Source organism: Oryctolagus cuniculus, chromosome 3, assembly GCF_964237555.1.
Source record: "Oryctolagus cuniculus chromosome 3, mOryCun1.1, whole genome shotgun sequence".
NCBI lineage: Eukaryota > Metazoa > Chordata > Mammalia > Lagomorpha > Leporidae > Oryctolagus > Oryctolagus cuniculus.
Window position 1 is genome coordinate 165,052,762 of NC_091434.1, and position 24,025 is coordinate 165,076,786.

General features: G+C 62.5%; 3 protein-coding genes and 1 long non-coding RNA gene across 10 annotated transcripts in view; 3 read left to right on the plus strand and 1 right to left on the minus strand.

Annotated features, from left to right (window-relative positions):
* Window positions 1-3,300: 3,300 nt before the first annotated feature.
* Window positions 3,301-6,124, plus strand: ATP6V1F (ATPase H+ transporting V1 subunit F). The gene is made up of 2 exons (XM_002712058.5): window positions 3,301-3,663; window positions 5,623-6,124. Exons 1-2 carry the CDS (start codon window positions 3,506-3,508, stop codon window positions 5,822-5,824), a joined length of 360 nt encoding a protein of 119 aa, XP_002712104.1. The 5' UTR covers window positions 3,301-3,505; the 3' UTR covers window positions 5,825-6,124.
* A 476-nt stretch (window positions 6,125-6,600) lies between these two features.
* SPMIP1 (sperm microtubule inner protein 1) lies at window positions 6,601-8,781 on the plus strand. The gene is made up of 2 exons (XM_002712055.5): window positions 6,601-7,132; window positions 8,488-8,781. Exons 1-2 carry the CDS (start codon window positions 6,712-6,714, stop codon window positions 8,595-8,597), a joined length of 531 nt encoding a protein of 176 aa, XP_002712101.2. The 5' UTR covers window positions 6,601-6,711; the 3' UTR covers window positions 8,598-8,781.
* The window catches only part of KCP (kielin cysteine rich BMP regulator), a 30,466-nt gene continuing 14,782 nt past the window's right edge, over window positions 8,342-24,025 (minus strand). For 2 of the 7 annotated variants that reach the window (XM_070071297.1, XM_051848940.2), the window contains 24 exons: window positions 23,496-23,672; window positions 23,172-23,257; window positions 22,827-22,917; window positions 22,618-22,700; window positions 22,450-22,543; window positions 21,738-21,911; window positions 21,446-21,528; window positions 21,000-21,120; window positions 20,180-20,259; window positions 19,965-20,064; window positions 19,394-19,482; window positions 19,031-19,133; window positions 18,810-18,952; window positions 18,363-18,535; window positions 18,169-18,280; window positions 17,969-18,070; window positions 13,883-13,954; window positions 13,672-13,806; window positions 13,084-13,124; window positions 12,645-12,799; window positions 10,471-10,538; window positions 9,210-10,220; window positions 8,971-9,062; window positions 8,342-8,890 (listed from right to left, as the gene is read on the minus strand). In XM_070071297.1, coding sequence (XP_069927398.1) covers window positions 8,824-8,890; window positions 8,971-9,062; window positions 9,210-10,220; window positions 10,471-10,538; window positions 12,645-12,799; window positions 13,084-13,124; window positions 13,672-13,806; window positions 13,883-13,954; window positions 17,969-18,070; window positions 18,169-18,280; window positions 18,363-18,535; window positions 18,810-18,952; window positions 19,031-19,133; window positions 19,394-19,482; window positions 19,965-20,064; window positions 20,180-20,259; window positions 21,000-21,120; window positions 21,446-21,528; window positions 21,738-21,911; window positions 22,450-22,543; window positions 22,618-22,700; window positions 22,827-22,917; window positions 23,172-23,257; window positions 23,496-23,672 — 3,452 coding nt within the window. In that variant the 3' untranslated portion in view covers window positions 8,342-8,823. Of the gene's footprint in view, window positions 8,891-8,970; window positions 9,063-9,209; window positions 10,221-10,470; window positions 10,539-12,644; window positions 12,800-13,083; window positions 13,125-13,671; window positions 13,807-13,882; window positions 13,955-16,208; window positions 17,000-17,137; window positions 17,303-17,968; window positions 18,071-18,168; window positions 18,281-18,362; window positions 18,536-18,809; window positions 18,953-19,030; window positions 19,134-19,393; window positions 19,483-19,964; window positions 20,065-20,179; window positions 20,260-20,999; window positions 21,121-21,445; window positions 21,529-21,737; window positions 21,912-22,449; window positions 22,544-22,617; window positions 22,701-22,826; window positions 22,918-23,171; window positions 23,258-23,495; window positions 23,673-24,025 lie in introns of those variants that run through there. The other 5 variants (XM_070071296.1, XM_070071295.1, XM_070071298.1 and 2 more) reach the window with 5 other exon arrangements.
* LOC138849063 (uncharacterized) lies at window positions 17,204-18,326 on the plus strand. The gene is made up of 3 exons (XR_011387444.1): window positions 17,204-17,338; window positions 17,768-18,086; window positions 18,190-18,326. It is a non-coding gene; the product is annotated as an uncharacterized lncRNA (long non-coding RNA).

Here is a 24,025-nt window from a genome sequence, read left to right on the forward strand (position 1 = left end):
GTGGGGGTGGGGGGACTCCATGTCTTAGAAGACTGCCCTAGATGGCTAGTTCTAGTTCATCCTGTCCTCAGTGTCTGGATCAGACTGGGCCTGCGCTACCCCCACCTGTAGCCCTGAGCTTGCCTGGGCCCGGATTCCTGGACCAGCCGCCTCCATTAGGCCCCCCTGGCCCTGGCCAGCTCCCTCCAGCCCACCCTCTGGGCTGCAGCTGGAGGAGGGGCACCCTGAACGCACTGTGGCCGGCTGTGGTTTGTGCCTTTCTGTGGCTCCCTCTTGCCCCCGGCTAACGCCTACTCTTCCAGGCCGAGACCCAGGAGGCTCACTGCCAGCCCCTCCACCGGTGCGACTCAGGCAGTGTGCCCACTCCACACCATCCACTCCAACCCCTCCTCTCGGCCTCATGAGTCCCCCATTCCTCTTGGCCAACAGGAAGCTGCCTGGCCCCCTCCCTGGCTCAGCAACCCAGCCTCCATACGGCCCAGGCTGCATTCACCGTTCTGATCTGGCCTCTGCCGCCAGACAGCTCCTGGCCAGGAGGCCCTTCTGTGGGTGCCAATGACTCAGTTCAAGAGCACCCGAGAGGCTGAGCAGGACCAGGACCCGCCTTGCTCGGTGGGCCTGGCTATCCCATGCCGGTCCCCAGGCATTGTGGCGCATGGTGGCAGGTGCACCAGGGAAGACCCGAAACACTTGTAGCTGCAGCTGGTAACCACCTCCTCCCCGCCTCCTCACCCTTTAAGCTGCTTCTCTTCCCGCTCAGGGAAGGAGGGACCCTGCCCTCCTTGCTCTGGACCCTGCCCCCAGGCCCCGCAGGAAGCTCCTGAGGACAGAAGTTCCCTTTTACCAACCCTGTGTCTTCGGCCCCTGATGATAATCCCACTTGATAAAGGGTGGCTGCAGGAAAGAGCGAGCGGGTGATGAGTGTGACGCTGTCCCTGCCCCTTCCGTGACTGGCAAGCGCATGGAAGGTGCTGTGTCCTATTAAGCACCCGGCACTCGTGACCCCCGCAGGCCAGCTGGGCGCCAGGCACTGCGCCCAGGGCTCGGGGCAGGCCCTTCCTCCCACCCCTCCTGCCCCCCGCCCTTGCATGGAGGGCTTCCTCTGAGGGTTTGCTGCCTGCCGACTGTGTGTGTGGGTGCATTTCCGGGTCTCCAGCCCAGCCGCTCGGGGCTCTGGGTGCTGAGTATTCATGGGCCCTTTCTCACTTCATCCCCAGAACAGCCCTGTGAGGTGGGCGCAGGATTAGCTGAAGAAACCCGGGCTCTGAGAATGGAGGTCCTGGGCCCAAAGCCACCCACTGCTACGTGAGGGGCCCGCATTCAAACGCAGGGGTGTGCACACCCCAGGCCTCTCGTGGGCCAGCCATGCGGGCATCTCACGCGCTCCTCACACACAGCTCGTGCCCGACGCTGGGGATGTCGTTTGTTGAAAGGGAAGATAAATGAGTGGTCCTTTCCCCTTCAACCTCCTCATCTCACAGAGTCCACTATTTCCGGAACATTCCTCATGTCATTTAGCTGCACACACCAGAAACCTGGGAATCACCTGGGCGCCTCTCCACCTTGCTCTCCACATTCGACTCAAAAACCAGTTTCGGGGGTGGGTGTTTGGCACAGCTGTTAAGATCTTGCTTGGAACTGCTGCACCCCATGTTGAAATGCCTGGGTTCAACACTTTACCGGCTTTACTCCCAATTACAGCCTCTTGCTAATGCAGACCCTGAGAGGCCACGGGTAATGGCTTGAGTAATTGGGTTCCAGTCACCCACACGGGAGACTTGATTGAGTTCCTGGCTCCCAGCTTTGGCCTGGCCCAGAGCTTACTTGTTCGCTCACGCACTCTCTCTCTCCTTGTCACCCAAATAAATAAAATAAGCAAAAATCAGTTTGGGAGCAGGTGCTTAGCCTAGTGGTTAAGACACCAAACTCTGGGCCCAGTGCTGTGGCATAGCGGGTAAAGCCACCGCCTGCAGCGCCAGCATCCCATATGGAGCTGGTTCAAGTCCTGGCTGCTCCACTTCCAATCCAGCTCTCTGCTATGACCTAGGAAAGCAGTGGAGGATGGCCCAAGTGCTTGGGCCCCTGCACCTGCATGGGAGACCTGGAAGAAGCTCCTGGCTCCTGGCTTCAGATTGGCCCAGCTCTAGCTGTTGCAGCCATTTGAGGAGTGAACTGGTGGATGGAAGACCTCTCTCTCTGTCTCTCTCTCTCTCTCTGTGTCTGCCTCTCCATAACTCTGCCTTTTAAATAAATAAATAAATCTTAAAAAAAAAAAAAGACACCCAAATCCAGGGGCTGGCATTGTGATGTAGCGGGTTCACATCCCAGCTGCTCCACTTCCAATCCAGCTGCTTGTTAATGGCATGGGAAAAGCAGCAGAAGATGGCCCAGTGTTCGGTCTCCTGTCACCTATGTGCATGTGGGAGACGCAGATAAAGCTCCTGACTCCTGGCTGTGGCCTGGCCCGCATCCCAGACAGGAAGACCTGAGCCAAATTCCTGGCTGCAGCGTCCCGACAACGCACACCCTGGGAGGCAATGACTCCAGTAACTGGTCCCTGCCACCCCCAGGGGAGACCTGGGTCACATTACCAGCTCCTGGCTCTGGCCCAGCGCAGCTCTGGCCGTTGCAGGCAGTGAAAGGGGGCTTTCTCTCCATGTCTGCCTCTAAAACAATTAGGGTTTGTCCATTCTTCTCCAGCCACCTCCTCTATGACCACTGCTGGAAATCGGCCACCATCTCTAACCACAGAGGCGTCCCAGTGTGCTCTCTGCTCCTGCAGCCCCGCCTCTGTGCACCACAGTCACACGGGCAGCTCTAGAACCGCTGTCCTCAGGGAAACCTCCAGATTCTTTAACTTTTCCTGAATGCCCTATACTCTCCAGTGCAAGTGGTTTTTGCCTTACCTTGAACACTTAAGATGGGTGCAGGGGCCCAGGCACTTCAGCCATCTTCCGCTGATTTCCCAGGCCATGCAGGGAGCTGGATCGGAAGTGGAGCTGCCCGGACTCGAACCAGTGTCCATTTGGGATGCAGGCGCTACAGGTGGGTGCTTAGCCTACCACGTCACAGCACCTGCCCCTCAGTTTAACTTCTAATTCCATTCTCCCACAAACTTTCTGTATTCAGTAACTGTTAACTATGAGTCATGGCTACATACATACATACATGATACAGACATGTTCTTGCCCTTGAGAACAGCGAGTGCAGTTTCTCCTGCGGGGTCCCACAGCGCTGCTTCTGCAGAACGAACCAAGCAACGCCAATAGGAAGCCGTGCGGCCGCTCAGCCTTCTGGGAATCGTAGTCCTCGGGTTCGGCCTCTCTTTATGGCGCAGGCATATTCAGGTTGAGGCGGCCTTGCTGTTAATGCGCATGTCCTGGAGGCGGTGTGGCCGAACTGCGCATGTCTGAAAGGCGGGGGCGAGGCCAACCCGGCTACAGGTGCGGAAGCTGGGATTCGGGGACTTCGGGAGCTCGGGGCCGCTCTCTGCGCCGCGACCAGGATGGCAGGGAGGGGAAAACTGATCGCGGTGATCGGAGACGAGGACACGGTGACTGGCTTCCTGCTGGGCGGCATCGGGGAGCTTAACAAGAACCGCCACCCTAATTTCCTGGTGGTGGAGAAGGACACGACCATCACCGAGATCGAAGACACTTTCCGGTACGGTCGCCTGAGAGGCCTGAACGGGCCCTTCTGCCGCCTGGGTGGGAGCGAAGGGGCGAGGGGCGGCCGCCCGGGGACCGAGGTGTCAGACCCCGACCCGAGGGCGGGCCTCCTCACGCCGGCCTGGAGGCCTCTGCGCCCCCCGTCCCCCGTTCCCTCTTGCGATTCGGTGGGCCTGAGGCTGTGGTCGTGACAGGTCCGCGCGCTCCCTCTCACATGACCGTGTGTCAGGAAAGAAGAGGAAGAGAGCTGGTGACGGGCACAGCCGGCTGCGAGCCTTGCAGGCGCTGGGCTGCTTTGCGCTCGGTGCGCACCCGTGGAGCCGGGCTTTCTCCTACTTCCACATCCTCTAGGGGCTCCCAGTCGACCTGGAAGGTGGGGGTTAGTGTTCCCATTTACAGGTGGTGGTACCCAAAGTCAGGGCTGCTCACACCTTGCACCTCACGTCCTCCTCTCCTGCCCTGGGTCAGGGGCGACGGTCGCAGCTGAGCCTTTTAATCCGCAGGTGTCCTGGTGCTAGAATGGAGCTGCCCTGGTTCCTTCACCCCTTCCCTTTGCCGAGTCTCAGGAATTCTCTCACTTGTTTCCCCCTAAACAGCCCAGCCCACAGCTGCTGGCTGAAACCAGTTCTGCTGCCTGGGGTACCGTGGGGCTTTGCCCTGGGGAGGCAGCTGTCTGCGGATCACCAAGCAGTCTGGCAGGGTGACCCGGGTTGTCATGGGACAAGGAGGAATTTTACTCCAAGGATTGTCCATGCTTCCAACCAAAAAGAAACTTCGAGATCAAGTGTTGCCGGGCACAGGGTCGGGCACAGGGTGGGTGCCCAGGACGGAGCTCTTCCTGAGAAATAACGCACGGGCCGTCCCGGGCCAGGGCTCCGCAGGGCCAGGGCCGTCTGTGCGGAAAGTGCGAGCCCTTCAGTGCTGAATTCCTCTTCCCACCTGTGCTTTGGCCTGGGCCAGGCACCCCGTCCTCCCTTAGCACAGACATGGTGACCTTGAGGCCCCCTGGGTCCTGTTTTTCGAAAATGTAATGGATTTGGTTTCCTCTGGACATTGAATGCCTTCATGTGGTTTCCAATTCAGTTTTTAAAAGGTATACATTGAGGCCGGCGCCACGGCTCAATGGGCTAATCCTCCGCCTTGCGGCGCCGGCACCCCGGGTTCTAGTCCCGGTCAGGGCACCAGATTCTGTCCCGGTTGCCCCTCTTCCAGGCCAGCTCTCTGCTGTGGCCCGGGAGTGCAGTGGAGGATGGCCCAAGTGCTTGGGCCCTGCACCCCATGGGAGACCAGGATAAGTACCTGGCTCCTGCCATCGGATCAGCGCGGTGCGCAGGCCGCAGCGCACAGGCCGCGGCAGCCATTGGAGGGTGAACCAACGGCAAAGGAAGACCTTTCTCTCTCTCACTGTCCACTCTGCCTGTCAAAAAAAAAAAAAAGGTGTACATTGAGGAGCCTCCTGCCACACACACACACACACCCCATCTCCCTGTCTGCTCCTGTAGACAGCCATTTAGCTTCTGCCTGATCACTCTCCTAGCTCTTCATGCAGATAGGAAGGGATGCATAGTTGCTGGCGCTGGGGCACAGCGGGTTGAGCCGCCGCCTGCAGCGCTGGCATCCCAAGTCCAGGCCGAGTGGCATCTTAACCGCTGAGCCGAATGCCCGCCCCACACGTATCCCCACCCTTCCCTGTCTGATAGCAGGGCAGCACCCTGAGCGCACGCGTGGACACCCTCATCTTCAGCTTTGGTTCACTCGGAAGCTCCCCAGGCAGGGGCGTACAAGCAGGCCCTGGCTAACAGAACCCTGAGCTCTTGAGTGCAGTTGATTCTGGGTCAAGCAGACTCCACCTTTGCCCTGGTCCTCTCTGCTCCCCGGGTCACTCCTCTTCCTCTGCAGTTCCGAGCGGGCCGCCGGGAGCTGCCCCGGACTCGCTTCTCGTCTCTCCCGGCAGGCAGTTTCTCAGCCGGGACGACGTCGGCATCATCCTCATCAACCAGTACATCGCGGAGATGGTGCGGCACGCGCTGGACGCCCACCAGCGCTCCATCCCGGCCGTGCTGGAGATCCCCTCCAAGGAGCACCCCTATGACGCCGCCAAGGACTCCATCCTGCGCAGGGCCAGGGGCATGTTCACCGCCGAAGACCTGCGCTAGGACACGCCCCGCGGAGCACGGCCCTCAGCCCCTCCCGCCCTTCCAGGCCTCTCCCCGGCTTTGTCCCCAGCCCCGCTCTGAAGGTTCAAGCCTCTGATTTCCACGTCTCCACTCCTTCCCACCCCAGGGAGAGGCTGTGTGAGGGGCATCTAGGTTGCTGGGATGCTGCTATTAAAAGCCAGGCTGGTTAGGGAACAGGAGGCCTGACCGTCTTCTCTCTCCACGACCTCTTCCCCGTGCTGTCGCCCAGTGTCGTTGTCCATGTTAAATTAAAGTAATATTCTGGCTTCTGTCCAAAAACTGGGCCTGGGTACTGGACAGGAAGGGGGGGGGGGGAGATGAGGCTCCTGGGGGAGATGAGATTGGCAGGGGTGGAAAATGTTCCACCAAGGACCAGGCATGGACGAGCTGGCCCAGGAAGATGTGCCAGGAGGCCCTAACTCAGGCACTGGCCCTCTGGTTCAAAAAGACCAGCTGGGGGGGTGGGGGTACGAGGCTTGAGCCCAGCCTGTGGCTCTCCCGCCTCAGTCTGCACTGGGCAGAAGGGGGCCTGAGCCGGGGGAAGTTAGCAGAAAGCACAAGAAACCTGGGAGCCGGTGATACCAGATCCTGCCCGGGGCCTGCAGCGCCAGCCGGTGTCAGGATCCCAGCACTGGGCCCGGGGCCTGCAGCGCCAGCCGGTGTCAGGATCTCAGCACTGGGCCCGGGCTCCAGGCTGCCTCAGGAGTGGGGCGTGTGAGGTCTGTGTGGGCGCAGCAGGTGGAACCCTGCCCCTGTGTGAGGTGAGGCCTGGTTGCCTGGTGACTGCCCCAGGGCGGCCACCTGCTGCCAGCCGCAGTGTGCTTGCCGTGCTCGCCCTTGGCACGGCTCCCCCACCCCCTGCCGCCATGTCTCGGCAGCTCAACATGGACACGCTGCGGCAGAACTTCTGGAAGGAGGACTATTTAAGGGAGAAGATGTTGCGCTGTGAATGGCACCGCAAGTACGGGTCGCTGGTGAAAGCCAAGCAGAAGGCTAAGGCCGCAGCCCGACTGCCCCTCAAACTGCCCACCCTGCAGCCCACGGCCCCACCCGCACCCCCTCCTGCCCCCGGAGCAGCCCCTCCCAAGGCGCCCAGCCCTGCCGCAGAGGCTCCCCTGCAGTCGGAGATGTACCCGGTGCTGCCCGCCACCCGGGCCCTGCTGTACGAAGGCATCTCCCACGACTTCCAGGGCCGCTACCGCTACCTGAGCACGCGCAAGCTGGACTTGCCCGAAACACGCTACCTCTTCCCCATCACCACCAGCTTCACATACGGCTGGCAGCTCGGTGAGCCCTGAGCCCCGCAGGTTAGGCACCTGCCCCACAGCAGCGCCAGGTGCCAGGGAGCGGGCACATTCAGGAAGAGAAGGGAAGGTACAAGAGGGACAGGCACCATGGAGAGGTCTGGGGGCTCGGGAGAGGCCTCTGGGGCCTGAAAGCTGAGCACTGCATGACAAAGAGGAGTTGGGATTTTATTGAGAAGCCAATGGAAGGTTTTAAGCAGTGGGTGGTCCTGATTGGCTTTTTTTAAAAGAATTACCCCAACTGTTCTATAGGGAATGGCTTTTTTTTTTTTTTCCTTTAGTGAGAATTGGAGACTGGTGAGTTAGGCATCTGTGTTGAGTTATCCTGGCATGAAATGACCGTGACCTGGGCTAAGGCTTAGCAGTAGCGCTGCAATCCAGGGTACTCCGGAGGAACACTCAGTGGGACTCACTGCTGGACTGAGTGTGGGAGTAAGGAGCCGAGGGAGTCCATGGCGGTGCCCCGGTGTGGCTGGAGCTGCTGTGACAGGATAGGGCTGGCGAGGGCAGGGCTGGAGGGTGCGCTGGCTCCAGGGCTGTGCTTGGGTACCAGGGAGACAGCTGTGTGCGTCAGTCTGGCTCTCAGGAGTGAGGTCAGAGTTGAACGTACAGTCAAGAGTAGTCATTATAAGTGCTACTTAGCTCTGTGAGGTCAGGGACGTCAGCTGGGGCGCCCAGGCTGCGGGGATCCGATAGGAGGGGCGGCAGATGGAAGGCCAACCGTCTAGACCATCTAGAACCGTGTGTGTTTGCCTGAGGCTGGGAGGGGAGGAGTCTGGGGAGTGGCGAGGCTGAGATGAGTCAGTGTGTGGGGAGAGGAGTGGGCCGGCAGGGCTGCTGCATCCCTTGGCTGTCTGTGCTCCTGAATCTCAAGTGAGACTGTTCAGTCCTGGTCTGCACCTCAGGAGTGTCTGTGCAGGAGGGGAGGTGGCTGGGCTCATCACCATGGAGACTTCACCCGAAAACTTCCCGTATCTTCCCCAGCTCGTAAGGGTATGATTAAGGGAGCGACCGCTCAACAAAAGCAGACACTAGATGGCAGCTGCATGTCTCCCAGTGCGTCCCTGTGGTGGGCAGGGCCAGGTGGCCCCTCCCCCGGGAGAATGCTGAAGCTGTGGGCAGTGGTGACAGGCGGCTGATCCCGGCCTGCTACCCTGGCCGCATCCAGTGTCCACTCCTGTATCTCCTTGTAGCCCACAGTCCTCACAAGTTCTTTATTTCTCCACACAAAGTTCACACAACATGGACAGGGTTGTGGGCTGTGCAGACAGACGGGGCTCCCCTGCTCTGTCGGCCTCTTGCCCAGGAACCCATTCCTGGCCCCTGGTCTCTTCCCAGGCCCCCCAGCGAAGCAAGAACTGGTCTCCTGCAAGATGTGCCGCATCGAGTCGTTCTTCCGCAAGAACGGGGCCTTTGCTCTGCTTGACCCCCGGGACCTGGCCCTGTGACCTTGGCCCAGGCCCTGGGCTTAGGACAGAGAAGAATAACAGCCTTGTGCTGGGGAAGCCGCTGTGAGTCTGTGTCTGCTCCCCCCGGCCTGGGGCCACGTTCTGAGCCTGCTGGGACCCATGTCTTTCCTGCAGGTTGCCCTCTTGCTTTTTCCTTAACTCGCATCCCCTTAATCATTCCCTAGAGGACCCAGCAGTGACCAAAGGGGGCTGGGGACGGGGAGCGCTATTCTCCGGGTGCAGCCTCCTCAGCGCCGGGGGCCCACAGTAGTTCCTGAAAGTTCTGAGTGTTCCTAGGGAGAGAGGAACCGTCGTCCAGATACCAGTGGAAGGGACCCTCAAGCTCCCACCACCCTCCCTGACCGCCCCTCACCTGGCCCTGAGGGCCCGCAGCCTCCAGGTCCTCTCGCGGTGCACCTGTTCCAGCTGCTCCCGCAGAGCGCGCCGCCGCCCGGCCGCGTCCTCCTGCACGGTGAGAGCACTGAGCGCCATGGGGCCGGCAGGGGGCAGCACCCGGCCCTGGTGCCGACCCCCGTCAACCTCAGTGGGCGGGGCGCGCCCTCCAGAGGGACCCGCAGAGCTCGGCACCGCCCCTTTCCCGGAGGTGCTTGCCTGCGGTGGGAGCTGAGTCCGGCTGAGCGGGAGCCCCAGCGGGTGAACCCGGCAGCGGCGGTTCCTGGCGAGGCGGAGGCGTTCCAGGACCTGGGGAGGCTGCAGTGAGCCGGGCGGCCGCCCCACTCCGCGCCCCGACCCCCGCCCCGGCTCAGGACGCACCCGGAGCCGCTGCTGCTCGCGCTCCCGCCGCCGTCGCCTCCTGGCCGCGCCGTGCAGCTCCAGCAGCCGCTGCAGGGCCATTTCCTGCTGCGCTGCGCTCGCGCCCACCGACACCCCCTCGCTTCCCGCGGGTGCCAGGCGCGAGGCCTCGGGGCCGTCCTTGTGCCCCCCGAGGGCGCCTGGCAGCCTCCTCTCGTCCATCTCTTGCTCCGGCGGCGGGTCTCGCCCCGGGAGAGCCGCAGGAGGGAGTCGCTGTGGCCCGGAGCCTGCAGTGCCCGGTGCAGCCAGTGTCGTGGGTCCTGGGACCGGGAGCCGCTGCCCGGCCGGGGGTCTCGGGGACGGAAAGGGAGGGCGGGCGGTCCCCGGCTCCGCCACTGCTGGTGCTGACTGCCGTCTCTGCGCCGGCTGGGTGGCCCTACACTGGGGGCCTGGGCTCTCCCGTCCCTGGGGCTGCGGGTTCTGCTCTCCCGGGGACGCGCAGAAGCTCCTCAGATGGCCAGGAGCGTCGCCCCCCTCTCCTGAGGACGGCCCCCTTAGCGGGGCCTGGGCACTAGTTCCTCTTTGCCTTTGCCAAGTCCCTCTGCCCTCACCCCGGGAGGCCTCCCCCCTCAGACTCTGAGCAGCCTCCTCCCTCTGACTCAGGGGCAGGTCCTTCTTCACCACTTTGTCCAGGTCTGCCCCCGGCCCCTTGGGGGCATCCTGAGGCGCTAGTGGGCCCTGGGAGGGCAGGCCCGGGGGCCCTGGGGGTCCCTGCGTGAGCCTTCTCCCCTCTGGGCCCTGGGACGGTGCTGGGTGGGGCTCCCGGGTTGTGGGCTCTGCCGGGTGGCTGTCTTCTCTCTGCGACAGGTCCTGGGAAGGAAGAGCACTTGGGGCCCACGCTTGAACCCCCCAAGCCCTGGGGAGCCCAGTAACCCCGGTGACGGGTCCTTGCCTGATTCCTGAATTTGCTCAACCCAATTTATGTGGTGCAACAGGTGCCTCACTTCCTCACCACCACCCCCTCCCCAGCCACGGGAGGCAGCCCCACTGCACCCCAGCAGCCTCCTCCAGGGACCCCAACCCTGGAGGGCCCTCACCCAGGCCACTTCAACCCTTTCACCTTGAACTCTGAGTTCCCCAGCTCCCAGTCACTGCTGCTGGTGGTGGGCTTCAGCTCTTGTAAGCAACCTGAGGGAGAAAGACCCCTGTTGGGAGCCCACTGCTCCCGTCCCAGCCCCTCACACACCTTCCACCTGAGCTGGAACCCAGAACCCAGATCGAGCAGTGCCCCAGGGCTGTCTCAGCTCATCATTCCACCCGCGGTCACACAGCCTGCCATGCACCTGCTGTCAGGCGTGCACCTGCGGTCACACAGCCTGCCATGCACCTGCTGTCAGGTGAGCCTGTCTCCAGCAAGCCCAGTCTTCCTCTTCCTCCCAGCCAAGGCTGAGCGCTGCAGAGGAACCTGCATACCCTCTTCCCCAAGACCGCCAGGGAGCCGGGGCCGCCTGGTGTAGAGGGCCACCCCGCTTCGTCCTGGCATACCCCTTCAGGCCCATAGAAGAAACACACTGTATATGCCTTGCTTTGTGCTGTTATAAAGGAGCATCTTCCTTATCCAGTTGCTTCTGACAGTAAAACCATGAACTGTGGGGCTGAGCCTGGCCTACAAGCTGCAAAGCTTCATAATCAACAGACAAAAAATCTAAAAAGTGCGAGGCCCCATGGCCGCTCCCTGCAGCCTGTGGAGGAAGGCAGGCTGTGCTGCATCGACAAAGCACAGAGCAGGGACCTGGGTTCCTAAGGCCCTAGACTGGGATCTGTCACAGTTGCGTCTCATTCTCTCATGCAATACAGAAATGTGTGGCTTTCACAGCTCATCAAATGGGTATGCTCTCTCTGAAAAATCTCAGGACCAGCGCTGTGGCATAGCGAGATAAGCCACTGCCTACCATGCTGGCATCCCATATGGGCACTGGTTCAAGTCCTGGCTGTTCCACTTCTGATCCGGCTCTCTGCTATGGTCTGGGATAGCAGAAGATGGCCCAAGTGCTTGGGCCCCTGCACCTGCATGGGAGACCCGGAAGAAGCTCCTGGCTTCAGTTCAGCCTGGCCCAGCCATTTGGGGAGTGAACCAGCAGGGGGAAGATCTCGACTCTCCCTCTCTCTGTAATTGTCTTTCAATTAAATAAATAAATCTTTTTAAAAAAAAAAAAAGCTTTTGGAAGAAATTTTTGGACAAATGAATCTTAAAAGACTCACTAGCCATTAGGAATTTCATGCTGAACCGTGACCACAACCCCGCAGCCCTGGTCTGATGTCTTACTAGAGAATGAATTTCTCTGGTAATAAGGTTATCATTGATATTTGAGTTCCCAAGTGACAGAATACTTGTGAAAACCTTTCTGTCCATCAAGAAGCAATGCATGACGGAAGAACTAAGAACGGATGGCTTTGGTAGATGTGTGATGTATTATTTAACAAACGATGTGGGAGTCTCTTTCATGTAACTTAATAGGCGAAGCATCACAGCCTCCTTGCCACAGAGAGCTAACCGCCTGTCTGGCCTTGCTCTCCCGCTAGGCTGCGATCGCAAAGATGGTGACCAAGTCTCGTTTGCTCTCTGTAGATGCCCAGTGCCCGGCTAGAGGGTGGCAGCCTAGTGGTCTAGACTTGCTCTCCATGCCCCCCTCCCCAGCAGCCAGCACCGGCCCTTCTCGGTGCTCTCCCCCGAGCCCCAGTTTAGCCTCAGCATCGGTGGACATGGTGGACGCGGTGGACATGGTGCCTGAGACAGGACCAGTCAGGTAAAATCAAACCTGCTTTGGTCGGCACCGCAGCTCACTAGGCTAATCCTCCGCCTGCGGCGCCGGCACCCCGGGTTCTAGTCCCAGTTGCTCCTCTTCCAGTCTAGCTCTCTGCTGTGGCCCGGAAAGGCAGTGGAGGATGGCCCAAGTGCTTGGGCCCTGCACCCACATGGGAGACCAGGAGAAGCACCTGGCTCCTGGCTTCAGATCGGTGCAGTGCGCTGGCCGTGGTGGCCATTTGGGGGGGGGGGTGAACCAATGGAAAAGGAAGACCTTTCTCTCTGTCTCTCACTGTCTAACTCTGCTTGCAAAAAAAAAAAAAAAAACAAACAACAAAACAAACAACAAAACAACAACAACAACAAAAAAAACAACTGCCTTGCCATCCCTGGATACCTGGGCACCCACTGAGGGTGAAGACTTCCCACCTCCTCCCAGTCTAGTCTCACTCCTCAGCCCTGGGGCTCTCCTGGCTGCCCATCCCCACCTGCCAATGTACCAGGCGTGGCTTCTGCAGGTTCTCCGGGGCTCTGGCACCTGGGGTCTGCATCACTCCTCACTGGACCCAGGGCTGGGGCTGTGGCTGCATCTGCCGCCTGCCCCCTGCAGGAGTTCGAGGCTGCACCTCTGTGGCTCTGTGGGCTTTGGGATGAGAAGGGAGTCCACCCCCCTGTGGGCTTCTGAGCCTCCCCACCCCAATGGCCAGGGTGGCCTTCCCCAGCCCCGCTGCTGGACCCCAGGAGCTGGAAGTCAAGGTTATTGTGTCCAGGGACTGGGGGGGTGGGCAATATGGGTGCAGCTGAGCTGAGAGCCCAGGAGGACCCAGGAGCTGCATGGGACTAGAAGGACCCAGGGCGAAGGGCCCAGTTCTTGGCCACTTGGTGTGGCTGCATGGGGAGTGCCAGGGATCCAGGAGAAAGACTCACCCTTCTGGGAGCTGATGGTTCTGGCTCATGGAGTTCCCGGCCTGGGGCAAGAGGTGCAGGGTTGTGGGGGAGCCCTGACCCACAGGGCAGCTTCCCCAAGTGTGGCCGGCACCTCTCAGATGGGCCCCTGGGATCCCTGTCTTCTGGTGCCCAGGCCCTCGTGTGACCTCTTCCCTCTCTCCTCCATACCAGGGAGCTTGGGAATGACCCCTCCTGGCCACATGAGTCCTGCTCAGGGATGTTGGCTGGACCCTGGCTTCGTGGTCACCACTAACACCCCCTCCTGGTACAGCGGAGGACGCCTCCGCCCAAGAAGGTGACCAACCTGCCCAAAGGGACCTGGACAGTCCGTGGTTGAGCTGGGGCTGGCGTGCACTTTCTTCTCCCAGCTCTGTCCTGGGCCCAGGCACCACGCACCCCTCCTGGAGGGGGAGCCCAGCTCTAGCCCTTGGAGGGAGGGCCCGAGGCGGAGGCTGCGCTAGGTCACAGTCTTAGGTCACCAATGACCTCTGCCTCTGGGACCCTCCCTCCAGTTGCTGTCACCCCTACCTACAACCGCACCCGTTGCCGCATGATGCGCCTGCTCACCAGCCGCTCCGCGTCCCCACCGCGGGCCTGGCTCCATGCACGCTGGGCCTGGTTCCTCAGATTGCAGAACTTTGCTGGACGAGGCCAGAAGAGGCCCAGCCCTGCCCCAGTCAGCAGCTCCAAGTCCCACAGGAGCTGCAGGAAGAGGGGGCACCAAGGCAGGATGAGGCACCCCCATACCCCACCACCACACACCCCAAGCAGCCTCTACCTGCTCCTGGGCCCGCCGGCTCCACTCCATCTGCAGCAGCACGGTGGGCAGCTCCAGCCCTGAGTGGCAGCCCTGGAGGAGGGGGGAGGGGGACTCAGACCCCCACTGTCCCCCTCTGAGGAGGTGCCCTGCCTCCCCAACTTGCCGAAGTGCAGCCAAGAGCTGGCCCAGGCCCAAGGGGCGCTGGAAGAGGTGCTGGTACAGAGCCAAGGCCTGCCGGGGGCTGCAGGAGAGCCCGAGCCCCCTGCGAGGGGCAGCCTGCGCCATGGGCAAGCGGCTGGGGCAGCCGGCTCCTCTGTCCTCTGTGCCCTCCCTCTGCTCTGGAGAGAGGCGGGAGCTGCAGAAGAGGCCTGCGTCTCTCAACAATGCAGGCCCTGACACCGGACACCTGAGCCCGGCCTCCCAGGGACTCTGCCTTCCTTTCTTCTAATGATGAGATCTAATGATGGGGGGGGGGGGAGCCCTCATCCCAAACAGAGCGGCAACTGGAGTGCCAATTGCTCTGCCTCTGATCCAGCTCCCTGCTAATGCACCTGGGAAAGCAGTAGAAGATGAGTCAAGTGCTTGGGCCCCCAGCACCAGTGTGGGAGATCCGGAAGAAGCTCCTGGCTCCTGGCTCCGGACTGACCCAGTCCTGGTTGTTCTGGCCATTTGGGGAGTGAACCAGAGAGTGAAAGATCTCTCTCTCTGTAACTCTTTCAAATATATATATATATATATATAAAAAGTGAGTGTGAGCAGTGGGAGACCCCACGGTGGGGAGCCCGGCCCACACAGGTCTCCTCCACGCTGTCCACCTGCTCTGTGCTGGCCACAGGCCACTCCATCGAGTCCTCCCCACACTCCAGGTACGTGTTACCATCACCCCCATTTCTCAGATGAGGAAAGCATCTGTGTAAGTCGTAACGAGGGAGGGGCGCATCGTGGAGCTGGTTCAGGGGGCTCCCTGGCAGCTCTGCCTGCCGGCAGCCTTGTCACCACTCCGTGAGGGGATGAGCAAGCCGTCCTTCCTGGGCCCCGAGCAAGGACAGCCAGGCTAGGTGGAGTGCTCTCGCTGGGGCTCGGCCAGTGTGCTCCCTGGAGCACGGAGCCTCCACTCCCTATCGGGATACGAGGGACTGGCAACGAGAATGGAGCACCCCTGATCCCCCAGACACCAAGGTCACAGAGCTGGGACCTGGCAGAGACCTCAAATTCGGGACTTGTTCTGTTTCAAGCCTGCGTTCTCTCCGCTACAAAGATGTTTCCCCAAGCTGCGCGTGCACCGCCCCCACATCCTTCCAGGCCAGGTGTGGTTGTGAAAGCTGCGCAGGTCCATCTGGGTATCCGAGGGGCACGTGAGTGCACGCCCACGTGTCTGTATTTCATCACGGTCTGTTGTCCCCCTGCCCCAGACCTGGGGTTCCTGTGTCACTGCCTTAGAAAGATCCAGGAGCCAGCGCACTCGAGGCTACCAAACCAAGAGGAACGGGGGGGGGGGGGGGCAGGGGTGGACTGAGCCCCTTCTGTGGCTCCTCAGCTCTTACTGGCTCCCATAGGGATCCCCAGAGGGTCCCGACGGTGGCCGGGGGGCGTGCCTGCTACACAGACTGAGCACAGGGCAGGGACCAGGCCACCTGGGGCTTCCTGTCATGGGAGGTTTCCCAGAAGGCACCAGGGAGCGGCCAGTGGAGGCAGCCCAGGGATGCAGACTCAGGAGTAAGGAAGTCCTCGGAGCCCACGGACAACTGAAGTAACACCTTGACAGGAGGGACTCCATTTTGGAGCACCTGACACTCCATCTTGAGAACGCGCCCCCCGCCCCCAGCATGAGACTCTGGTCTGAAACTATGATCTAAAACACTCAGACAATAGCCGTCCCCTACGTCACACTTGGCAAAGCATAGAAACCTTCTAGCATGTTTGCTTCAAGCTTAAAAACGGATAGGCTGCACCAGGTTAATGATAAGATTGTAATTTGTCTATGTCCTACATATGATTCAGGCCCATACCTGGATTCATGTCACAATTATAATTGGAAGTGTTAAGACTGTAACTGGTATTGCCAAGATTAGAATTGGTATTAGTTTCACATAAGCTAGGTTAGCTTGACCCCAGAAACCATGAATTCCCCTCCCGATTTTGTGGGTTTTGCCCTTATAAACCCTCTTGCTTTGGGCTTCGGGGTTGAGAGCTCTTTGGGGCAATAAAGGACCGTCAAATTGTATCAATGCGTGGTGCTCCTCTGTTGGCATTCGCTCAGGTGCAACACAACCAGGACGAGGCCCATGTTCCCCACGGCTGCCACCCCCGCACCAGGAGGAAGCACACGCACACACAGGAAGCATTAGGGCAGGTCCAGAGTTTACTGCTTCTGACTCAACATGGCGGGCACAGGGCGCCGTCCCTGCAGCTCTGGCCAGGTGGGTGCTGCTGACCAAGAGGAGACTTCTGGCCTGATGTTCTAGCTCAGGTGTCTGCTAGGGCTCCCCGCTAGGGGTGGGCACAGCGTGGGGTGCCTGCTCTCCTGTGAGCAGCACTGGCGGGCAGGCCTCGGGTGGGATACAGTGGGCCTCGTGCTCCACCAGGCCTGCGGGGCACTGGCAGCCCGGGACACAGGGCCTCACGCAGTGGGCGGCCAGCTCCCCCAGAGGGATGTGCCTGTTGAAGCAGGTGCGGGGACAGGGCGGGCCACACTCGTCAAACACGAAGCCCCGGTCCAGCGGACAGCCCAGCACTGCAGGCAGAGTGGAAGGTGGGTCAGGGGCTCACGCCTTGTGGATTTCCCTGCACCCACTGGCCCCGGGGGGGCGCGGATCATCACCCCTCACCGCAGAGCGTGGGACCCCGCCAGGCAGGTGCCACCCCTGCCTGGCGACAGTGGCTGGCGTAGGCTTCTAGGACGTCACAGAGGCAGGCGTCGGCTGAGGGGCCCGGGCCACAGGCACACAGGTCATACACGCAGGCGGCAAAGAACGGCTCCGGGGGCACCGCCGCGTGGCAGCCGCTGAATGGGGAGGACTTGAGCACCCCACAGCGGGCGTTGGCCTCACGCCTGGCACGGTAGCCTGCTGCGCGGCACGGATCCACCTCCCGGCCTGCAGAACAGGGCCGGCCAGGCCCCGGCCCCTCGGGGACCTAGGGAGGGAGAGTGATGCGCATGCGCACTTGGCAGCTGCTGCTTTTCGAGAGCCGGAAAGCCCAGCCAGGGCTCCCCCCACCCCGTTTTCCACACAGTCGGCTGCTCCAGCCCCCACCCCCACCCCTGCAGCTCACCTGCCAGCTATTCCCAAACGCAGCCTCGGTGGGCAGGAGCAGCCCCTCGGGGCCCTGCAGCTCATCCTGGGCCAGGCCATTGAAGTTCCCACAGAGCCCACAGGTGTGGCCCCGGTAGGAGCTTGGCACGCTCACCTCCACCTGAGACTTCCCATCCCACAGCACCTGCGCACAGAGGCCCGGAACTGGGGAGTGGGGAAGGTGAGGGACCCCAGGGAGGCCTGAGCTGCAGGGGAGGGCGTAGAGGTGGAGGCTGCCCACGGGGAGGTGGGGGTGGGGGGGATGCTACTCCAGTCAAGGCCAATGTGGGTGGCAGGTGTTGTGTGACCCTGGGCAATCATGGAAGCCGGGAACAGGTGCCCGCAGACCTCGCCCGCATCCCTCAGGGTGCCGGGGGTGGGGTGGGGGTGGGGGGAAGGGGAAGTAGCCCACTTTCGGGAGCCACTGTCTCATGGACCCCAGGTGTAGACAAGCCTCACTTCCTGACTTCAGGGCAGGTTCCTCCCCACCCCCACCTTCCCAGCCCCCCCCTCCCCCCAGCCCCTGGAGTTGTGGAGAGGAATCTGAGACCACCTGGGGGACCTCCCGGAACCCCCTCCCTCCCCGACAGTTCCTTCTCCCACATCACAGATGGGAATACTGAGGCCAGAGACGGTAGCTAGGAGCCCTGGAGCCAAGATCAGAAACCGGATGGACACACCAAGGCTGCCCCTGAGGTCTACAGCCTGTCTCCTTTTTTGGGAAACCTGAGGGCTCGGTTGACGAGGGAGGCGCCTGGCACCCTCTACAGCCACTCCCCCTCCCACCCCGCCGTGGCCCTGGGCGCCGCACCTTGAGCCCGGGCTGGGCGTGCAGCATCACGGTGCGGCCCCGCAGCTCCACGTACAGCAGCGGCTCCTGCAGGAAGGGCAAGGCCACCGCGCGCCCGTCCACCTGGCGAAGAAGGGAGGTGGGAAGGGGAGGGGCGCCGGCCTCGCAGACGGGCGGGCAGTGGGCGCCCCGCCCTTGCCCCGCCCAGCCGCTCCGCTCACCGTGACCGCTCCGCCCTGCAGCAGCCTCACGGCCGCACCTCCCAGCAGCACCGCCACCTCCTGCGTCCAAGCCACGCCGCTCCGGCCCCGGTCGTCGTTGGTCACGTGCACGCTGTGGGAGCCCCCGGGGGCCAGTGGTCAGGTGGGCCAGGTGTAGGGCTGGGGGAGGAGGGGGAGGGGGAGGGGCCGCGCACCTGAAGTCGCCGCCGCGGCAGTCCTTGGCCAGCACGTAGCTGCAGCTGCCCTGGAAGTGCAGCAGGCGGCCGTCGAAGGTGCGGTAGTGCGGGTCTCCGAAGGCCATGCAGGAAGCGGGCCGCGGCAGGCAACGCGGGCAGCAGCTGCCGGGTCTCAGGGCGGGGGCCTCGTCCTGGCCTCAGCCCCGGACACCGTCAGACACCGGGCGCTCGCCGCCAGGCCCCTCGCAAACCCTCGTGCAGGACTGAGCATCGCCGGGGGCGGGGGTCGGGGGTCGGGGGTCGGGGGTCGGGGTCCGGGTGGCTGTGGGGGGTTTCCCCATGGCTCGCGCGTCTCCCAGGCTCAGGACACCACCTGGTGGCCCCGTCGGGAACAGCACTGGGCCCAGGGTCCCTCTCTCCCACACCACGTAGCTCTGCCCCACCCCCACGGCCTTAGACACTCACGGGGCCACACGACAGTGGCCGGCAGCGCTGGCTCTGGCAGCGCACGGTGCCGGCCACGCAGGAGCAGCTGGTGCAGGCGTCCGCGGCCCAGCGCTCCCCGGAGGCCACCTGGAGGCCCTGGTACATGCAGGACTGGGGCGGGGCTGAAGGGACAGGGGACAGAGTCAGCGGCCTCGCCGCCCCCGCCCCCTCAGGCCTTTGCTACCCTTCGGGCCTTGCACCTTGGCATCGCTCACAGCAGCTGCCGGCCTCCAGCACTTTGGTCCAGCCGGGGGGACAGGAGAGGGCCTGGCACTCCTCCAGGTGGCACTCCACATGGCCCCGCTGGGACAGACACCAAAGCCTTAGGGATTTCCTGCAGGGCCTACAGTCCGTGGCCTCACAGCCCTTTCTGTCTGCCCCCATGACCCCACATCACCTTTCAAGCAGACAGTCTTCCACCCTCAGCTCCCTGTCCCGGCTTGGGGATGCCTTGGCCCCTCAAACACCGCCTTCCCACCCCCATAATTGCAGGTGCAAAAAAGGGAGGTCTCCTTCCTTAATCTACCCATGAGTTCCCCCACTCTCCCCGGCCCCCGGCTCACCTGGCAGGTGCAGGTGACGCAGGCGTGGCTGGGGTCCCGCCAGCTCTCTCCATCTGCCACCCTCCGGGTACCAGCCTCCACCACGCAGTCTAAGCCAGGACAAGAGGGCGGGGCAGGTGCCATGCCCTGCCCCGTCCTGGCTCCCTGAGCTCACCCTGGGCGCCCCAGCAGGGAGGCACGCCTCCCAGTCCACCAGTGTCCTGTCAACCATCCTGGAGAAACCCACTAGGAGCCTGGCCTTGGACTCATGCTCAGGGTGTCCCTAGGGTCCTGGGAGCCTGAGGAGCCGGAGTTGGAACCTCCCTGGGCCAGGTCCATGGTGTGAGGCCATAGTGATGGACCTGGAGCCCTGGGCCCCCCCGCCATGAGCCTCATGCCCGGCCTTGAGAACCGCGGCTTTTCCTGCCTGCCATCCTCACTCCAGCCCAACACAGAGGCCCTGTGAAAGAATCAAACCCGCATTCTGAGTGGCAATCTCAGGCTGCCCACTTGGGCCGTGAGTGCCAGCCACCACCACCCCCCGCCTCCCTCCTGGGCTCTCTGAGGGTGCAAGCTGAGGCCAGGCACTTACCCTGGCACATGGGACAGCAGCTCCCCGGGGGGGTGTGGCGCTCCAACAGGGGACAGCTGAGCTCAGGACAGACCCGGCGCATGCAGAGCCACGTCAGGTCCTGAGACAGAGACAGGAGACAGCGGGGGCCAGCGGGGGCCAGTGTCGCGGTAAGTGCAGAACCCTCAGCCCCCCCACCCCCACAGAAGACAGAGTGCCCAGGGCAGGAGGCTCACCCGGCATTGGCAGGTATAGCAAGGGTCTGGGGGGGTCAGCTCAGACCCGAGCAGCCCTTCTGTGCAGTTACTCAGCGCCTCTGTGAAGACGGAAACCCAGTGTGGGCGGGGATGGGGCAGCATGGGCCAGCATTTGCCTACGACACTGGCATCCCATATGGGCGCCAGTTCGAGTCCCAGCTGCTCCACTTCCGATCCAGCTCCCTGCTGTGACCTCCACTGCTTTTGCCGTGGAAGACAGTCCAAGTGCTTGGGACCCTGCACCCGCCCGGGGGACCCAGAACAAGCTCGTGGCTCCTGGCTTCGGATTGGCTCAGCCCTAGCCATGATGGTCATCTGGGGAGTGAAGCAGGGGATGGAAGACATCTCTCTCTCTCTCTGAAACTCTGATTTTCAAAAAACAAACCAACCAATACTGCTGCCGCCAATGTTAGATACCTGCAGGGACAGCATTACAGCCAGGAAACCAAACCGCAGAGGTTATCTTCCAATGTTTGAAATGCAGCATACCTGCTTGTTTACTTTCCCGATCTTAATAAATATTTACTCTTAAAGGTAAATAAATAAAGCTCTGTCCACCCCTGCAGTCTGCGCGCCTCGCACCCCGCCCTCCAAGGAGCCTGCAGCTCAGCCCACTGCCGTCCTGCAGCGCCACCTGCTGGGGAAGTTGCCCCACAGCAGCGCCCAGCTTCCGAGAGCCAAGGGGTCCCGGGCTGCGTTCCCAGCTGTGCAGGGGGCTTCCTGAACAGCCCACTGGAGAAGGGCCGGGGAGCAGAGCCCTACACTTGTAGCTTACATAAGCCCATGTCCCGGGACTCACGGGCACACGTAGGGCAGCAGTCCTGGGGCCCAGGGGGCAGGAGCTGGCTGGGGGGGCAGCCCACCAGGCTGGGACACTGCTGCCGGTGACAGCGAAGGCTGGGAGGCCCCTCAGGCTGCGGCTACAACCAGAATGAGGAGACAGGGTGGGTCCCAGGCCGTGAAAGCCCAGCACCGGAGCCAGACCCTCATATGACTTTTGACCCTCCTGCACTCACTGCCGCCCTCCTCCCCCAACTCGTGACCTATGACGTCATTCGCCTGCTCCCCACCCTTCCATGGTTCTCTACGGCTGAACTGACTGTTCTCACCCCGCACACACACCCCACCACACTCCAGCCAGGAAGACCCCCACCCCGGCCTCTGCCACACTGGCAAACAATGGCCGGAGTCTGCACCCAGCGCCCTGCCAGAGCTGCCCGCCCCTCGGCTCCGCGCTCACCCTACCTCACAGCCGCACACTTCACAGGGGTCCACCCTGGGCTGGAAGCTCTCCCCAGGCTCATACTTCCGGCCCTCGTGCTCACAGCCTGGAGAGGGGAGGGGTGAGGGGGGAGCAGAGAGGGACCGGGGAGGCTTCAGGCCAAGGCAATGCCAAGGGGCAGGGTCCTGGCCCCCAGGCTCTCCCACCCCAGGGCCCGCGCAGTGTCCTGGAACCCGGCCGCTCCGCCACACAGAGGGGCTGACCCACATGCCTCTGCCCTCACTGTCCCCCGCCCCTCCCCCCAGCTTCCAGTACCGGGGCACTGAGGGCAGCAGTCCCCGGGCCCCTGCTGGGGCTGGGCGCAGGAGCTGACACACTGGACACGGGCGCAGGTGACGATGCCTTGGTGACACGTGCAGGTGGAGCAGGGGCTGTCCGGGGGCACCCAGCTACTGCCTTCAGGGTGCTCCTCCCCCTGAACCACGCAGCCTGTGGACCCAGGTGGGCAGGGACAAGCTTGGAGGCTGAGACCCGGATGTCCGCTCCTGCCCCCGCCCCGCCCCCCCCCCCCCATACCGCAGGTAGTGAGCAGGACAGGTAGCACCAGGAAGGGGCAGAACTCCTATCTGAGCTGGAGGGGTCGGGACACCTGGGTTCTAGTCTGGTGCCCCAATTGCTTGCTTGCTAGACCCAGCTCCAGGCAGCAGCTCTGTTGCAACCTAGCACCGGCAACAGTAACTCGCATACAGCAGGTGCGCGATAAGTGTACAGGGAGCCAATGAACGGCTGCAGCACTAACCCTACGCCCCAGTCACTCATGTCTGCCAAGCCTGTCTCGTGTGCTAAATGGGGATTTCATCTGTCCTGCCCACCCCACTGTGGCTGAAAATGACTCCATGCTGGGCAGGCTAAGAAAGCCTCATGGTGTGGGTTTTGACTCGGCTTCCTGCGAGCTGAGTGGCCACAGGCTAGGTAGGGTGAGGGCCAGGGCTGGAGGTGTGGGAGGGAGCCAGGGGGCCGGGCAAACCTCTACAGCGAGGGCAGCAGCTCCCCGGCTCCGTGACGTGGTGCGGGCACGGCAGAGGTGGGCACTGCAGCTGCACACAGCTGACCCGGGCAGCCTGCGGTGGGTGCAGAGTCGGACACTTGCCCCTGGGCCGGGAGCCCCGCTCCCTGCCCCCACGTCCTGCCTCACCTGGCACCGGCACCGCTCACAGCTGCCTGCAGGCCCCTGGAATTCCTCCCCGTCCTGGTACTCCCGGCCCTGGGAGAGGCAGCCTGTGGGGGATGCACTTTCTGAGTGGGGGTGGGAGGGGTGGGGGCCATGCCTGGCAGAGAGAAGCAGGGGAGGGGCAAGAATCAGGGAAGGAAAAGGGGGGGCGGGGCAGGTGGGAGGCCGCTCACTGTGGCAAACGGGGCAGAAGCAGGGTCCTGGAGACGGGTGGGGGCAGACAGCGGGGGGACACGGCTTCTTCTGGCAGCGCATAGAACCGTCCTGAGGGAGAGAGGCCACACTGCCACTTCTGATGCCCCCGTGGCTCCCTCACTGCCCCCATGGTGGAAAACCCAACTGAGCCTGCTGGGGCTGGACACCCCGCCCCCATCCCTGGCCCCAGAGGGGAGCCTGGAACCCAACGCTGTCCATGAGATGTCACCCCTTTGCAACCTGGGGGAGGGGACAAGCCCTTCCCGGCCAGAGAGTGGGATCGTGGGATGAAAGGTTACCAAGCGCCCAACAGGGCCGCTGACCTGGCAGGTGCAGAGGGAGCAGGTGGGGTCGAGTGGGTCAGGAAGGGTCTCTCCCAGGGCAGCAGTGACCCCATGGTAGTGGCACCCTGGCAAAGTGGGGGTGCAATGGAAGGGCTGCCATCGGCACACACACACTCCATGTTGCACACACACACACATGCACACGTCCATGTACACATAAAGTGCACAGAGAGGTCTGGGGAAAAGTCTAGGGGCTGAGTGTGTGCACCGATCTCAGAGGACAGCCCATGAGCAAAGCTCCCAGTGGGAGAGGCCGGGCCCCAGGGTCCCCAAAAGGGGGAGAATGGGCAGGTGCAGCCCTACCCTGGCAGGTCGGGCAGCAGTGCCCTGGTGGCGTGAGCGGGTGGCTGCAGCCCACGGGCTCACAGGGCCGGCGGCGGCAGGTGACGAAGCCTCCGAGGCAGGAACACAGGTTGCAGGGCTCTCGGGGATCCGAGAAGTCCTGGCCGCTCAGGTAGGACACCCCCAGGTACTCACAGCCTTTGGGAGAAGAGTGGAGACGGACAGGGAGGAAAGAGGGGTAACAGGCAGAGGGGGTAACAGCCTAGAGGCTCGTGTGGAGGGCACAATGCAGGCCCCGGGAGCAAGGCCCACTTGAGGGGTAGGGTGTGGGCTGGCCCTTGGAGAAAATTCTCCTGTGCAATCTACACCCCCAAGGGGTGTGCCCCGGGCTTGGATCCTGGGGCGGAAGGCACCAGTTCTCCAGGCCAAGGCAGCCCCCTGCGCCGCTGTCCCAGGTGCCCTGACCAGGCTACCAAAGAGGGAGTGACAGCCTGCCCTTGTCCCCTGGGACACTCATTGCCCTCTCTGCAAGATGGAGGACAGCATTCTAT

Coding starts and splice junctions, on each gene's coding strand:
- ATP6V1F (XM_002712058.5), top strand. CDS start 3,506: ATGGCAGGGAGGGGAAAACTGATCGCGGTGATCGGAGACGAGGACACG. Junction 3,664..5,622: donor GAGATCGAAGACACTTTCCG/GTACGGTCGCCT, acceptor CTCTCCCGGCAG/GCAGTTTCTCAGCCGGGACG.
- SPMIP1 (XM_002712055.5), top strand. CDS start 6,712: ATGTCTCGGCAGCTCAACATGGACACGCTGCGGCAGAACTTCTGGAAG. Junction 7,133..8,487: donor CACATACGGCTGGCAGCTCG/GTGAGCCCTGAG, acceptor GTCTCTTCCCAG/GCCCCCCAGCGAAGCAAGAA.